This window comes from Cyanistes caeruleus, chromosome 1 (genome assembly GCF_971803275.1).
Source record: "Cyanistes caeruleus chromosome 1, bCyaCae1.hap1.1, whole genome shotgun sequence".
Classification (NCBI taxonomy): domain Eukaryota; kingdom Metazoa; phylum Chordata; class Aves; order Passeriformes; family Paridae; genus Cyanistes; species Cyanistes caeruleus.
The window spans coordinates 138,316,244-138,333,243 of record NC_141701.1 but is presented as its reverse complement, the minus strand read 5'-3'; the positions used below and the strand labels follow the sequence as shown (position 1 = coordinate 138,333,243).

The window sequence follows — 17,000 nt, the reverse complement described above, 5'->3', positions numbered from 1 at the left end:
AGAAGTGTTCCATGAAGATCTTAATAATCTGCCTTTAAGAACACTTTCACCTCTATAAGGCAAATGAGATGTACAGCTATACATTAAACCAGTTAAAACTTGTAAATGTTCTGGTAAATGAGGAGTCTCCACTACTTCTGAAACTTGGAGATTATTCTGCTGTAAGTTCTAAACCAACTGAACAACTTGTTGTGCTCTTGTGATACTTGCCATCTGAAAAGCAGTACCTTTTACAGGATAATTTTCCACTGGAGAAAACAAGCTAGGCTTTTCTTGTGTTTTCTTAGTGTACTGTTTTAGTTTTTATAGACTACATCCTTGAGAGATGTCACAAATGATTCCCAACAGCTTTATTATTCACAAATCTGCATTCAGACATGTACTGCAGACTTCAAAGAGCTCAAGAATTGACAGCAATTGAGCTACAATGCAGAAAAAAAATAAAATTAACTTCCCTAAAAGTGGAGGAAAAATAAATGTGTAAACCTCCTTCTGTATGGCATATCCAGATTGTTCAAGATGTGGACTAAATTTCTGAATTAGGTTACAGATAACTTCATTATGTGTGTTGAAATATCAGCATTTGATCTGGTGAACAGGGAGAAAAAGGAGTGGAGGAAATTCACTGTCTGACTTTGAAACATTGTCAAATTTGGCCTCTCTTTCCTAACTGGGGTAAGCTTGCTGTGTAAGCATGTATGACGTAAAGTGTTTCATATGGTACTGAAATTTTCTGCTATAGGAAAAGCAGCTTTGTCTATGTTCTTGGACAAAAGCTTTTTGTGGAAGGGAGAAGCTAGATTGTGCAAGTGGCAAAGTACAAGTACGGTAAACACTGTCATCTTTGTGCATGTTTGACAAAGGATCCCATTGTAAGATCTTATTTCCGTTTTTTAAAATATTTGACATCACTGTTGCAGTCCTTCAGTATACTTTCTTTTATTGCTATAAAACTTCCTACATTCATATGTAATAGTTTGCTCATGCAGAGAGCGGCTGGAGGAGTCTGAATGGGAAATTTGCAGAGTATGCAGGGGAAAAATGGTTTTCCATCAGTTTTCTTTGATTGGTCACTTATGATGGATGATCTGGAATGGTCTCAGTACTCCAAGACCCAGCCAAGTGCTCTCCTCTCACAGGCTGTGTCCTGCTGCTGCAGCCAGTTTCCATTCCTGTTCCTGAGTTCTTGTGAATGTGGCAGAATCAGCCACCTTTAGCTTTCTGTACTGCAGGATTTTGCAATGCAGTTAAATAAACCATTATCTTGATGAATATGAAAATAATTTAAGTAGTTTCTTTTGGGCTATGAAGGGAAGGGAATTTATTTAGTTTGTGGGGCTTTTTGCTATGCACCTAGATATTGGTAGATTTCAGTAGCATGAGATAAAGATTTATGTTTTCGTCAACTGTGGGTTTTTTTTTTTTGTATTATGAGAGAGCTAAAGCAGAAGGGAACTTAGATGGCTGAAATAACACAAGCACTTTCTGGTAACCCCAGTGTCCTATGTACTAAGGCTCTGTTTCATAATCTGGTTTCATTAAGCAAAATATTAGTAGTATAAATAATTCATTGTGTGCAACTATTGCCAGTAATAGAAAGAGGTAATATATCAGCCTGTAGTTCAGTGTAAGCAAAATACAAATTTTCCTGAATTATAAAATTAGCAAAGGTGAATCATACTTAATTTTACTGTTTCTAGTCCAATTGAAAGTTGCTGACTAGCCATTAAAAATTACTTTAACTCTATCTGCTTAATTTTTAAATGGGACACTTTTTAACTGTTGAGTGGCCTTTATTAGGCGGATACATCTGAATTATTTGTATGGGATGATTTAATTTCTGTATTGCTTTGCAATGTCATATTTTTTTCCTTACCACTTTATAATGCTATATCAACTGAACGCAAGTACTTCAGTGCACTTAAATAATACTTGCACTACTATAACTTGTCTGAAATTAATAATCAGCTGTTAACAGGCTTATATTTACTCTCATGGTTTCATATGTTCCTTAGAGTTACAGTGTGAATTATCCAGTCTATGTTGGAGAAGGTTAGAGCAGAAAAAAAATTGTTTCAGTTCCCATTTAATATGGCTTAATTAGTTTGCCCTGTTCACTTGTGAGGTAGCAGAGGACTCACTGAAAAATCTCCCCTGTGGGTTTTTCAATAGAAATTATAAATATGCCCATATCTGTTAGAAAGAAAACAGAGTCCAGAACGTGTTTGTAAAAATATAAACCAAAATCGGAAAGAGGAAGGAAAAGATGAGCTAATTATTCTAGTTGAAGCTGTCACTTTATGAAAATGAAACTGTAGAGTTTTTGAGATTTTTTATCATTCCTGTTGAATAAAGCTGGTATTGAAGTCCTGGCCTTCCTAAAAGGACAGTGGGAATTCCTTGGCAAGAAGCTCAGTTGTTGAGGGAACTGGGATGCTTCATTCCCAGCCTCAGGATGCTGTGGGCTTTGCCTGTTCTCCTTTCTTCAGCTTGCTGCTGCAGAGACAGTATTCCCTTGCTTTCCTTCAATATAATGCTCCTCTTTTACATGAGTATGGACAATCTGTTGTTTGTAACTTCATAAGGAGTATTGAGATTTGCCTTTCCTTTTTTTTTTAAAGTTTATTAATTTTTAACAGCTACTTGCAGCAATCTGAATGCTGCTACTGAAATGAAAGCTTTTGCATTCAGGTTCATAACAATAAGCGAAGCTGCAGAGCCACCACAGTGAAAGCAGTTTGATGTGTGGTGGGTCATGTTTTGCAGGCTAGCACTGCAGTCACTCTTCAAAAAATTATGTTCAAGAAGTTTTTGTCTTTAATTCAAGTTCTATAAAAGGAATAAGGTAATTACCAGTTACAAGCAAACTGCGTTCTGGCTTTTTGTTGCTGGCATACTGTGCTACTTCACAAGGTACTTTTCATTACTGAAATGTGTACAGTTTGCTTTCCATTGCACTGAGTTCAGGTTTCCAGAGGCCTGATAGCATATCTGTGGCCTTTGTTAAAAATGTTGACTGTTCATTCATGAATGATTAACAGGTTGGTTTTTTTAAAGGCCTGTATCTGCTTCCTGCTGTGCCAGTATAAAAACTGTTCTGAAAATGCTGTGTGTGCAGTCTCTGAAGAATGTTGTGTGTTGATCCTGGAAACTTGGTCCTGCCTACATGAAACACTCTTCCTTATGATTAGCAAGGATCTCTAGTGCAAGCAGACTTTTCTGAGAGACTGAGGTTAAATGTGGCAGATTTCTACAGTATTATACAGAGCATTGCTGAGCTCTGAAAGGGATCCTTATGTTCTTGGAGTTGCCAAAGTGCCTAATAGACTGCAAAATTTTCATTTATGTTGTAGCGTCATAGAAGTATTTCTGCTTTCTAATCTTCCTACATCATTTTTCCAGCAAGAGTCCCTCACTGTTCTTAGCAGGAGAAAGCAACATGAAAAAGTCTGAAATCCGTATCAAATAGCAAATGAATGTTGAAATGTTTGGAGTATAAGGCATTTAGTGTGTGCATGCATGGGCATGTTGAAGGATGTGTTCTTGCAATTCTGATAGTGAGAAGACAAGAAGTCTCTTTGGGAAGATTTAATTCCATGTTGATGAGCATTTAAAGTTTGATAGTAAAAAAAAAAAAAAAAAAAGGCCTCGGGGAGGGAAGTTTTTGCTGGAAGTCCTGTTTAGTGTTTGGTATATATTTAAATCTCCTTCAACTGTGTCTGTCTGGTTTTGGGCATACACCCATGGAAGTGATCAGGAACTGTTTTGGTCTAGGTAATGCTTTGTCTATTCATATTAATATATTGTTAGTGAGTAATGATTTTGATAAAGTTAAATTGATCTGCTTTTTGGCTTGAAATGATTCAAGTTTTTTGCAGAACTCAGTTGTGAACTCACAAAATGGTCATCTGAAAGGAAGGGGGGGTGGTGCAGTGCCCAGGAGCTCTCCAGGGACATCTGCTGTGACCTGCCTGAGTGGGACTCTCCTTCCCAGCCTGAGGGGTGGGCCTGAGGCAGGATTGACCTTCCTGCCAACACTGACAGAGCACATATACTAATGTCAATTTCAGGAAACTTTGAACTTTATAAAAGCTAGTTTTTTTAATCAATAAATAGGATATTCTTTACAAAATTAGCCTTGGTAAGGTTGGGTGCTGTTGAACTGAGCAATATCCTAGACATAACAACATACCTCATCACATGGTTCAGGGTGTGAGGAGGTTTTGTTGTGTGCTACAAGGTTATTAAAAATAGTTCCTGATAACAAAGTCATATCCCTCAAATATGTACTTAAACACAGCTAAGCTGTGTTTTATAGTCAGATTGGTGGCATTGCATTTTCTTAATGCTCCACTGAAACCAGTAATATCCAGACGTCTTTCAATAGTCTTGCAGTTCTCCCTGAAAAACCTGTCAGAAGAGAAAACAACAGGGAATGAGAGTAGCTGGAGGGTTGGCTTGGCAGAACAGCTAGTTGTCTTGTTTGTTGCTCAGGAGAAAAGTTCTGTCTTCTCCTTGAAAACCAGAAATTGGTATATTGAGTTTGGAAGCACTAAGGATTCAGAAGAAAATCCTTCATTTACATTTTCATATCATATTACTGTTTTAAACATAACTTATATGCTGCCTGAGTTTGGAGCAGTACTTTGGCCTCCCAGTATTGGCTGAGCACATCCATGTCTTGCAGCTTCATCTGGAGTTGTGCTGGTTGTAATGCTGAAATGGTTAAAAACCTCAATGTGAAGCACCTGAGCTATGTTCCGATGTGTTGCTTGAGCATTTCCTACGTGTTTGCTTTGCATTCCAAAGCAAAAATATACCAAGCATTCTGTGTTGCAGGCTTTCTATTTGGAAAACACTTTTATTAATACATAGCACTGTTCTTTTAATGATGGCACTTAACTGTCTTAATTAAAACAAAAAAGTAGCTGTTAAATGTGGGCCAGACAGCAAAGCTGCCTTATTGCTTTGTGTAGAAGAGGAATTTCAAGAGAAGGTGAGGGTTGTGCAAGCCACCAGCCCCCCATGGCAGCAACCAGGGTGCTCAGTGGTGCCACTTTTGCCACTTCCTTAAAAGAGAGGAAGGAGCTGGAGGTTTGTGCATTCTGTGGTGTCATTTCAGTGACAAACCCCGTGGTTCAATGGCAGGGTGATTTATGTGGGAGATGCAGCTCTGCAGGCTCTTAGGGGACACCAAGGCAAAAACAGTGCTCTTGAATGAGGAAGATTACTGCTCTAGCATCCCAGGGAACTGATTCATCCCTGAAGACAGTAGGGTGGTCTTCATTCACGGTAGTGTTGTTTATGCTCAGGGCTCTCAAGGCAGCTGTTCTGCCCTGCTCATCAAAAAAACAAAAACAAAACAGTATGTGTGACTTGGATAGTAGAAAAATATCCTTTTACTGTTCATCAAGTTTTGTAACAGATTTTTCCTTTGAATCAGGTATAGGAGGATAGTGATTGGTTTTGGCTTTCAAATTTTGCCAGTGCTGCAATTTTTTTTTGTTTTCAGCACTTGTGGTTTGCCTTAGATGTATTGTACTTGCTATATCTGGTAAGCTGTGTTGTCTCCTTTAAAGGCACGCAAAACAAGTCCATGCCTGTTACAATCTCATTAAGTTCCTCTCTAGCTGTTTCCCCCTTTGGTTGTGGATATTGCCCATATTTGGTTCTACCTATGGTGCAATCAGTTTATATCTGATTGTGTGGTATGATATGCTGTCTTGCCTGAGCAAACCCTGATATTGTATGATTAGATGTGGCCTAGATTAGCATCTTATGATTTTAATGCTTGAAAGTATTTTATAAAAGATCTTTTGTGCAATGCAGTAGCAACAGGAGGCACAAGGATTTGCCTACAGCCAAGCTGTTCAATTAAGACCAAAGGGATATATAAATTGTATAGTTTTTCCTTTAGAGTACCTAAATATTGTTCCCTAAAATACAGAAATGGCAGTGCATTACCAGGAAAATATTAAATTTGGTTTAATAACTAGCTGCTTTCACAATCTCATAATCACAGCTCTCATGAAAACACATGCTTTTACACTTTACATGGTATGTTTGTATTAGACTTTAATAATTGAACATCTGAAGCTTTATTTCTCTCCTAAACACTGTAGGGGCTCATTTGGAAGTACTTGTGATTTCAGTAAGTTCTGTGGTCTTCTAACCATAATTTCTGCTGTAACATTAGCAAACTTTATTAATAAGCAATTGTCATTAGTGTTTTGTTTTCTTGTAGGTATTTGTTCTACTTTTGTGCATGTATGTGAACAAAATCACGTGGATAAGAATATGCACTTAATTTCTACAAGAAGAGAGGGGTAATTGAAACATTTGGTGGTGTCGCCTAAAATAGTTTCAAATAAGTATGTTTGAAAAGGCATACAGGTGAACTGTCCAGGTGTTTTTCAGAATTCCATAGTCACGACATTGTGCTCATCTTTCCGACTGAGATTCCTGTTTAGACCTTGCTGAGAATGCAAAAGTGCTGCTTTACATTCACCATCGCTGTATCAACAGTGAGGTGGAAAGTTTGGGGAACAATCTTTGCCTAACAAGTGGCATCTCAGAAAATCTATGTACTTGAACAAGATCACATTACTTACAGTTTCTGAGCAATATTTGAACTGTAAAACTGAAGTTTTTCAGCAAGCATATAATTTTTTGATGACGATTCCAGTGTATTTGAAATCCACTGCAAGACATAATTATCAGCTGTCATCTGGAGAAATGCTAAAAAATTGGTTCAGTATTAAATAAACATAGCTTGTGATATCTACCTTAGAATTAAGAATCTAATGTTCTTACAGCCCAGCATTTTACGGCTGTCCTTTGTGCTTTTGTACCTAACAAAAAGGAGTTTGTTGGTTTGTTTTACTACTGTATTCTGATTTGTAAGGGAGCATTTGAAAATTCTTTTGCTCGTTAACAGTGCGTTTCTTCTCTCAATAGCCAACTACTCCACCAAGCCAAGGGAGGCCTGATTCACCAGTTTATGCTAATTTACAAGAACTGAAAATATCTCAGTCTGCACTTCCACCACTACCTACAAGTGCTCCAGTCCAAATAAATGGGGAATGGGAAACCCATAAAGATACGACAGGACGCTGTTATTACTACAACAGAGGATCACAGGAACGAACCTGGAAACCTCCGCGGTGGGCCCGAGATGCAAGCATTAATAAAGGGGATTCCCAGAGCCATGCAGATCATGAGGTAGTTCCTTCTGAGATCAAAAGCAATGAGATTATAATGCATATGAATGGTCTTTTGCTGTGGAATTTGGTATATCTTAGTTTCAAGGCGTCAAGGAGTGTCGTCCTTTGTCTTTTTGATTATGTGTCTTGGTATGAAGTAGTCAACAGTTTCACTCTTGAGTTGCTTTTGTGTACAGGAATGTGTACATGAACTGTGTGGAAGAGTACTGTGTTGAACAGTAAAAATGCCTGTAAAAACAGCCCTATAGCAGATATTGCTACTTTTGACTAGATTACATTCAGGCCATAAACATATTCTTTAGGTATATCAATGGATTTTTTTCATTTATATAAAAGTTTTGCTTTTGCAAAGCCTTTTGGTAAAGCTTTGCTGCTGACCTTGCTTGAGACAGTTGAAGTTTGATGTGAAGTTACTTATGTTAAAAGATGATTTGGACTAATATTTGAGGCGCCAATTTATTCTGTGCCGCCAGTTGCTAGGGAAAGTCTGATTGTGGGGTGTATTTATCTCAACTGCATTGGTTCAGATAAAGCAAAGGAGTAATTGGGAGATGGATATTACTTATATAAAAAAATTTGGTGGATTTTCTCCTGCACCAACTATATGTAATGTCTCTATATATCCTACATATATATATATATATATATATATATATCTAAGCTATAAAACCAGAGCTTAGTTTTAAAATTGAATTGTGGATTGCTTAAAATGTTTTGATTGCTGGAAGCCTGTCACAGAAGTCTACCTCTGGAAAGGTAGGAACAGGAGAGAAAGGGAAATAGAAACCTTTCATTTCCTTTGGCACTGGCCTTCACAGCAACCATGACATCCACAAGTATTTAAATAGCCAAATTTTTTTGCCTCAGGTGAATGGCAGCAGCAGGCAAACAGACGGAATGTTTATGCTTGCCCCTTTGGTATCTCTGGTGATGGTCTCTTATTTTATCACTGACTGTCCTGTTGCTGGATAAGACTGGTTTTAGTCTGGATAAGCTGATTGCTTTTTTGAGTAGTGATGTTCCTTGTCATAGTAATGGTTTTCTCATTATTTTAGTTCTTCCTTCTTTTCATGGAAGGACTTGCAAGAATTCTTTCTCCCTCCCCATCTGCAAGCAGTCCCGCTTACTCTTACTCATCCAACTCTACCATCACTTCACCACATTGCTGCATCTTCAGAATGCTTGATGTTTTATTTTTTTTTTTTTTAAATTGCCCATAACTTCTTTCATCTCAGTTCTTCTGTTCACTTGTATTTTTTTTTTTTTTTTACTTTATTTGCTTCAGGTACCACAAGCTGGCCATCAGACAGTAATGTCTATCAAGTTTCCAGTCTTTGTGAGAACAGTGGATGATACATGTTTTGATTTTTAACTAGACATTAAGTCTGTATTTCCAGTAGTATAAGCTCCTTAGGTAATTTGTGTCTTGACTGGGTTATCAAAATATGAGTCTAGGGGAGAAATACATGTTGTGTGGTCACGTCAATCCACTTACCAGCAGTCATGTGTTGATTTTGAAGCTGCCTTTCCCCCCACCCCTTTCCTTTCTTTCCTTTTCTGTTCTGCATTTGAGCATATGCTTCACACTCCACTGTTCATGTTCCTTTTTGGATACTAGATCAAATATAAAGTTGAGATCCAAGCCTGAGAAAAATGTAGGGCATCTCAAATTTTGTCCGATTAGGAAAAGTTAGAGCTAACATATCTTTATAACTATATATATTTTTTTAATATTATACTCTAATAATAATTGGCTTTTATGCTAGTCTGAGTTATGCTCTTTTAATAATAGAAGAGTAAATGCAGGATTAAATGCTAGTTTCTACTGATTTGTCCTCACAAGAGCTTGTGTTGTAGTAGGTAGCAAAATGGAAGGTGATGTAAAAATGAGAGCTGAGGAGGTCACATATTCTGAGTAATGCATGAAACGTGACATAGTTTAGTGCTGGTCTTTGAACTTTGTGATTAGGAAATTGAATTTTATTGGATAATTAAAAAAGGGCATAATTGCACCTTATTGGCCAAAGTAGCTGGTCACAGACATGACATAAAGAAAACAGTTGTAGGTACTGACAGTTAAATGGATATTATATGTTACATGGATGGGATGGGAAGCAGTGAAGTCCTATGGACAGGGCCTATAAGAAGGTGTATAAGATTTTGGAATTACAGATAAAATGTATTGGAGGCAGTGACTTGTTAATGTATCTGAGGAAGGAGTGTTTAACAGTAACTAGGAGAAATTTGTCAAGTGAAGTGATTTAATTAAGTTGAACTGTAAAAGGAATGAGATGTCACAATATCAGAGAAGACAAACCTTTAATACCTAGGTTGGAGGTCATAATGTGAAGCAGACACCCACAAAATACCCAACAGCTGTAGAAAAGCAACTGATTTTAATTGAATTTCAGAACTAGATTTAAATTGTGTCCACAATGTGTTTTCATTCCATGTTTTTTGTTTCAATATAAACAAACAGTAATAAAGTAATGGTAGCTTCCTTAATTAGTATTCTTCCTGATTATTTTCACTTTCACAAGTAGTAATAGCAACGTTAAAAGCTGGAAAGGTGAAGTGATAGAAGGGAGACAGATAGGTAATAGGACAGATAGTTCCTATTAAGTGCATGGTGATGAACTGGTCTCTGCCCCCATTTATTGTATGTAAATAGAAAAAAGCCAAGAATGATAATAGAAGCAATGATGTGGAGTACTTTTTCTGTAATTCTCTTCAAAGTCACTGCAAAGTTCTTACGAGGTGTAAGGGTGGGCAGCTGTCTGCTTAGGATAGCTTTATTTAAGTGTGGGATAGTGTAACTGGGATGAGACTTGAGATAAAGCATGGATAATATGAAAAAAACATACAGGCAGTTAATGCTGAAAAAGTGTTGAAACTGAAATTGAAAGCTGTGGAACACGGATTAGCCAGTGTTCTCTGAACCCTGTTGATGCAGCTTTAGCAGCTGTTCCCAACAGCTGAAGGACAAGGAATGCCTTGGCTTGTTAAAATTTGTAACAACTCAGGAATTTTGTTGAAGTTCAGGTCAGCAAATGTACAGGATATGAGTTAAGTCTTGCAGCATCTAAACTATTATTATATGGATGCCATGCAGATAGACTGACATTAACAGTCACTCCTACTGCACAACAGAGGTGTTTTTAGGAGAATTCTCATTTTTAGGTCTTCTATTTAATTTTACCTGTGTACAGTGTTTCTTCAATGTCAGGAGTTGCTTGGAAGAGACAAATACCAATGTATTATATTATTAGGTCATAATCTCTGTAGATAGTAATAATAAAAATGTCCAAAGTCTTCTACATTGATTTGCCATATGTCAGTGCAATTAATATTTAACTATTAAAACCATGTAAGGTTAACTACAGTATAGTTTTCCTATTAAACAGTAGTTCAAATGGGGCCAATAGCATCATTGGCAACTCTTCAGTCTTGATTCTGCAAGTGTAAAAATGGGGCTGAAGACTCCCCCCACCCTGCTTCCTCTGCTTTTCTCCCTTCCCCACAGTGGTAAGGAATTGGCACATGTGAATTTCACATTGCCCCGTGTGCAAGAGAGGTAGCATTGGTTAATCCATAATTTACATGCTCATGTTCTGTAAGATGTAGAGGACATTTGCATTTTTTCACATTCCTTAATTAATGGCCTAAAAATTTCCTATGGGTTTTCCTGTGCTTGGTAAACTGGATCATGTCAGTTGGGGGAGTTTGTGTCACACAAGTAGTAAGGTACTCAGAAAAGTAACACCAAAAACCTGTGTAGAAATTATTTGATTATGTCACTAAACATATAATCTTTAAACCCACTGGCTTTTAAAAACTGGGGAGTTTCTGATAATTGAATATTTTTTGGCAAGACTTAACTTTTTTTTGAAGAGGTTTTTTTCTGTTTAAAATTGAAATTGTGTGATTCTCCTGCCTTACAGTTTTTTTCAAAACCCTTATGCCAGTGTTATTGAACCATAGTCTTTTACTCCTGTAGTTTCTGAGTAGCAGGGTGTCTTAAATGTCTTGCCTCCTGCTAGCTGAGGATCCAAGACACTGTGAAAGAAAATCTGCATAGAATTCCTCAGGAGACCATAGCATAGAGATGTTGTGGGAGATGAAAGAAGGGAGATTTTTTTGGATGCATGGAGTGGATGCTTAGAATAAGACTACAGTGTGTTAGCAAGGGGATGAACAAGGTTTATGGGGGAACAGAAATTGTTTGATGTGTGTGTAAAATCTTTTCTCTGTGTTACACATCAAACTTGTTCCTAGCATAATAATTTAGTTTTGCCTTCAGGAAACAGTTTTTCACCTCAGCTAGCTGTGCCGGGTGGAAAGCCTTGCTTTTGCAATGCGCTTTGTCATGTGCATCAGAACTGGGAGGAGGAAAGTAGAAATTCATATTTTAAGATGCGTTGGACAAATACTGTAAAATGTTGGCATCTAAGAAGGTGGAACTGGAGTTTCAAGTTGTCCTTAATCAGTCCTGTGTTTCCAGATGTATTTGAGAAAAGGAGAAAGATTTAGGTATGAAATTTGGGATGATGGGTAGAAAATTGACGTAGCAGGGCTCAAAGGTTTTTTTAAGGCAATGCAGATTATAAAGCTAGCTCTCTTCATTAGTGATGTAAATTTGTAGGAATAAAATTTGGATAGGCAAAACCCCTGGAGTTTGAGTAGTGAAATCTGGTATAGTGGAAATAATAAAAAAAGTATCAGTAAAAGATACTTTTTGTTCTGAAAATACTTTTTTTTTGTATTTTTTTAATTGTCTGCACCATAAAAATGCATCTCATTCTTTCATAGAAAATATAAAAATGTGAACTCTTTGATTTCATTACTATTCTCTTTCTAGTCAAATAATCTTTGATCTTTCAGATTTTAAAGCGCTTTCATTCTCAAAACTGCCTTATATGTTTCTGACTACTTGTAGCATCTTTCATCAGAAGAAAACGACCACAGTTCTTGTTACAGCCAGTCAGATAGTCAGTATGGTTCTCCTCCAAAGGGTTGGTCAGAAGAGTTGGATGAACATGGTCAAACCTTATATACCAATGACTATACTAATGAAAAGGTACTTTTTCCTTCTTCTCATCATGTGTTCTAAATATTTTCCACTAATTCACTTCTAGAAATGAAACCTGCATTTCCAAAAGTGCAGAGCGTACCTCAGCAGTATCTCCTTTTGTTTTTTTTTAAATATGCATGAAGCTTTAGCAAGTGAACTGATTTTTTTTCTTATGTATGTTTTTGTTATTTAGAAGAAGTTTTATTTCCATTTGTGTATCCGATTCTATTAAATGAACATACCATGTACAATTTTTTTGGTTCCTGCCCTCCCCCTTCCTCTTGGTTATATTTTAGGAATAAACTTCATACCAATAAGTTTTTCTTACTGTCTTTTAAGAGCTGCTCTAGTCTACATAGACCTAGTTAAGATGATTTTAAACTGCATGTAATGCTGCTTTATCACTTTCATAATTTCCTTTATTAGAGATTTTCACTACTGCTTTCAGATGTAGACAAACTTCTTAATTAAACTGCAGCTATATCAGCAGATTTATGCCTTATTTAATTTCTGCTGACAACTTACTGTGATTCTGGGCATGCCATAAAAATTTCTCCCACATAGGATAAATTTGTATTTGTTTATATTTGTAAAGCAGTCAATTTTTCTAATTGTTCACTGAAGTTGTATTTTGAGATTTTTAACTTTTAAAGTGTTCACTGAAACAGTACTTTGTTTATCATATTGTAGCACCACCTGTTCTTGAGTTGAATTAGGCAGGTTTTATTTGCAAGAATTTTCTAAATAGTTGGAGTTTTTGGTCAGTTTCAGAATTTTATCCTCTTTAATCTGTTTCTGACACACATCTGTAAAGCACATTCCTGTGTTTTAGCAAATATTCAGCCTTCTTTTTCAGTTGCACTGGGATTGATAAAAACCAGCTTTTCCTACCACAAACAATTATAGAAAGGCAATCTTGTGAAAACTGCTTGAGCCAAGAGCCTTGCTGTGTTTCTGTATTTTTCTGCAATCATCTTGTTGATTTTTGCTCATTACAATTATTTTTTTTCTGCATGACCAGTGCCAGTTGCCATGGGTTTACTTCTTTGATTGTGGTAGTTGCTTCTAGAGGTTACAGAAGTTATATTGTCTTCCTCATGATTTCTCTAAGGACTGCATCTCACGTTTCCATTGATGTCTTAAAAAAGTTGTTCAACAAGTGCATATATCTCCCAAATTATCAGCAGTTGCTGGTTGAGCTGCTTTTTTGTAATTTTATGTATAAGATCCTGATGCAGATATGGAGGAAAAATTGTGCCTCCTTAAACTGACAACATAATGTTAACGAGATATGTCATCTTAAAAAAATATCTATTTATCACAATCTCTTGTGTGATATTGCAGGACTTTTTTTCTGAGGAGTTACAGAAGAAAAAAGTCAGGATGCTGGAAACCATTGCTCTCATTGCAATCTAACCTTAGTTAATGGAGGTTGTGCATTAGACATGGCTGAAGTGGATGGCAGTTAATTAAAAATTAACCTTAAATCTCAAGTCTCAGGGTTGTGCTGTTGTGACTGTCACTCTGATTATGTTCTCTATCATCACATTTCTTTCTGCAGTGGATAAAACATGCAGATGAACAAGGTAGACCATACTACTACAGTGCTGATGGTTCCAGATCAGAGTGGGAGTTACCTAAGGTGAGTGACCTAAAAAAGAAACTTAACAACTTGGGGCTTTCCCCTCTTCCTGAATATGTGTTCTATCAGGCCTTTAATGTGAGGACTCAGATACTGCTCTTTGTTACTTATCACATTTTCATGGAATTTCTGATTATGAAGAGGAAAAAAAAATATTCTCAAGGACATGAAAAATGGATGTATGTAGCTATTCAGATGTCAGAGGAGATCTGGTATCTTTGCTGAACTGAGCAAAGGTTTTATGCAGGGCTGCAGAATAGGCTCTGTGATTTTGCTGTGATAAAGAAAGCCTGTATGGGAAAAAGAGAAATCTTCATTGAGAAATTGTAGTCTATTTTTAGTACCCTCCAAAGTGTTTATACAAACAAGTGTTGGTAAAAAAAAAAGTTTCAACAGAGTTTTGTGGTATCTTTGAGGATGACACCGTTTCACCAGAGGTGTGTTCTGGTATTTATTAATTTCATAGTGAAAATAGAAATTTGTAGAGAAGTGACAGATCTAAGGACACTTGATAGTCTGAGGATGTATCTAATACTATTTAATTCCCATATTCACTTCAAAAAAACTAGGACATTTGTCATATGGATGTTGTTATGTATGTCTTCCCTGCTGTTTGTTAAATGCCACATAATGTGTGACCATTAAAAAAATTGTTTCACAGGAAAGAATGTGTGTAAATATATGAAAAAGCATGTTTCTCCATTATTGTTTTATCAGTACAAAAATCACTGTCTTGAGTCACTTTCTCATAGAAAGGAGCAACCTTAATAGGCTCTTTCATAATTCTTGTTAGAAAATATTTACATTGAAAGTTATGAATGGAGTTATATACTAAGCTCTTTTGTTAAGTCAGTAGAAGAGTGTGCAACTGAATCACAGAAGAGTTGAGTTAGCTTAGCTTAGAGAATTCTCTTGTGTTAGTCTGATGTGTTAGATAACTTAAATTTTGTACCTCATGTATGTATTTAATGCCTCAATGTAACAATAAAATCTGTACCTGTTGGTTTGAAAAGCTGTTCAGCTTTTGGTTAGTTATTTGATTTATTAGAATTCTGAAAATGTGATAGGGCAGGTTTTACCAGAAGCAAGTTTTTACTTCAGTATGTATAATTGAAATAATTTTGGGAAATAATGTCATGACTACTTCATTCTATGACTTCTGCAGAAAGTTTTGACTTGGAAGAAATTGTATTTCACAAAAATAGATTGAGTTTGGATTTTGATTAAATAGTAGATTGCCTTTAATCCAATTAGAATAGGTCACAAAGGTAATCCAGAACCATTACTTGAGGTACACTAGGAGCCATTAACAATGGGTTCCAGTATTTGTTGACTAATGCATGTTATTCTAGTGATTCTAAACAAAGTCTGAGTTCCAAAATTAAACATAGCCTTTGGTTTGTAATTCGTGATCTGAAAGTGATCACATGTTGCTGTTAGAAATTTTCCTTGAAAATTATTTCTCATGATCCACTTGGGCAGAATGTACTTTTTAATTCCTTCTTGAAACTAGTAAATCTTGACTGGCAGCAAATATAAAGTTAACATAAGAAAATGAGCAATTGACTCTTAGATTCATGATCCAAGAGTCTCTGTATTTCCTAAAGTCCGTGGCTTTTAACTTTAAATTCTGTTGAATAGATTAAATATTTCAACAAAAGATTTAGCTAGTTTATGTAACTATATATTTGAAGATGTTATGCTTGTGAGTAATTAAGCATGATTGAAGATTAGTCTCTCAAAAATCTTGCTGAAGCTGATTCTAAAGTATTTAAACAAATGAATTAGAAAGACCACTTAGACCACAGAACTGCTTTGAAGAAAAATTATCTATGTTGAAAATTCTCTTGATCAGTGAGACAAAACCAGAGAAAGCTCTCAGCATATGAATACTTTCTTAAATGAAAAGTAAGTTACTAGGAAAAGTCCTACTCTTGCTCAGTTTTGTTTTTTTTTCCCCCAGTGTATTTAGCACAAATATTGCCTTCCAAATCTTGTGAAATAAAGTGATGTAATAGCATGGTCATGTAATGCTATTAAAGCAGAAAAAGAATAGAATCTTTTTGTTAGATTGCTTTTAATAATCTGGATTTCATTAGAACTAAAAATGGTTCAGTGATTTCTGGAAATAGCACACTTAGTGAGCTAATACTGCGACATTAAAAATCTTCCGAGTAATAGAATTAACTATAAATGCGCACATGCCTGGGAATAACACACTGTTCTTGTACATGTTTTAAAAATTGTGAGGGTATATGTTGGGAAGGGAGGACAGTTACAAAACAAATGACTTTAGACAGTCTCACAGAAAGCCCTCCAGTCATGTGAATTTAAATAACATCTAGGAATAGCTGGATGCCTCTGGCTAAAAATGATATTTCAGATGGAGTAGCTTTGACAACTGCTGAAAAGTCTATTAAGGCTCATGATGAGTGTGACCCAGCTTTCTGCAGTGGAAGAGAACATACTGAATTAATTTTTAAAATGGATAATAATATTTTAATCATAGTTTCTACTAGATCTTGCAGATGACTGAGATTTCTGATCTGCGACACTCTGCTGTATTCAGGTTTTTGTTCTTGCCAATTATTAAAAAAAACCCCAACCAAAACAACCAAGCAACAAAAAAACCCAACAAACAAGCAATTCAAAGTCAGACACTATAATAAAATATGTTTATTTCCTGTGTAGTGAAAGAATATTGTCTAAATTCAGGTTAAGAAGGGCTTCAACCCTATTCCAGAAACCTAGTTTTCTAATATGAGTTTTATGACTTAAGCAAATGAGAAATCTCTAGTAAAGGTGAGGGGAATTGGACTCATCTCAGGAGCAAGAACTCCCTAATTTATGAAGTTTTAAAAAAAGTTAACCTATCAAAATGCCAAAAAAAAAAAAGGAAGTGGGAAATATGTCTAATAAATATTGAAATAAATAGCTCATATGAGAGTTAGAGGGGACAACCTAATAAAAAGTAGAGATTAAAAATCTCAGATTTTCCAAATACATTCCTAGGCCAACACCTGGCATAAGAGAGCACGATGCTTGGCCTTCCTCTGAGCAAACT

General features: G+C 36.1%; 1 protein-coding gene across 38 annotated transcripts in view; it reads left to right on the top strand.

Moving 5' to 3' along the window:
* Positions 1-17,000, top strand: part of ARHGAP12 (Rho GTPase activating protein 12) — a 76,050-nt gene that overhangs the window by 25,775 nt on the left and 33,275 nt on the right. For 18 of the 38 annotated variants that reach the window (XM_086862889.1, XM_086862929.1, XM_086862858.1 and 15 more), the window contains 3 exons: positions 6,958-7,221; positions 12,160-12,300; positions 13,856-13,936. In XM_086862889.1, the coding sequence (XP_086719015.1) occupies positions 6,958-7,221; positions 12,160-12,300; positions 13,856-13,936 (486 nt within the window). The remainder of the gene's footprint in view (positions 1-6,957; positions 7,222-12,159; positions 12,301-13,855; positions 13,937-17,000) is intronic. The other 20 variants (XM_086863051.1, XM_086863013.1, XM_086863021.1 and 17 more) reach the window with 2 other exon arrangements.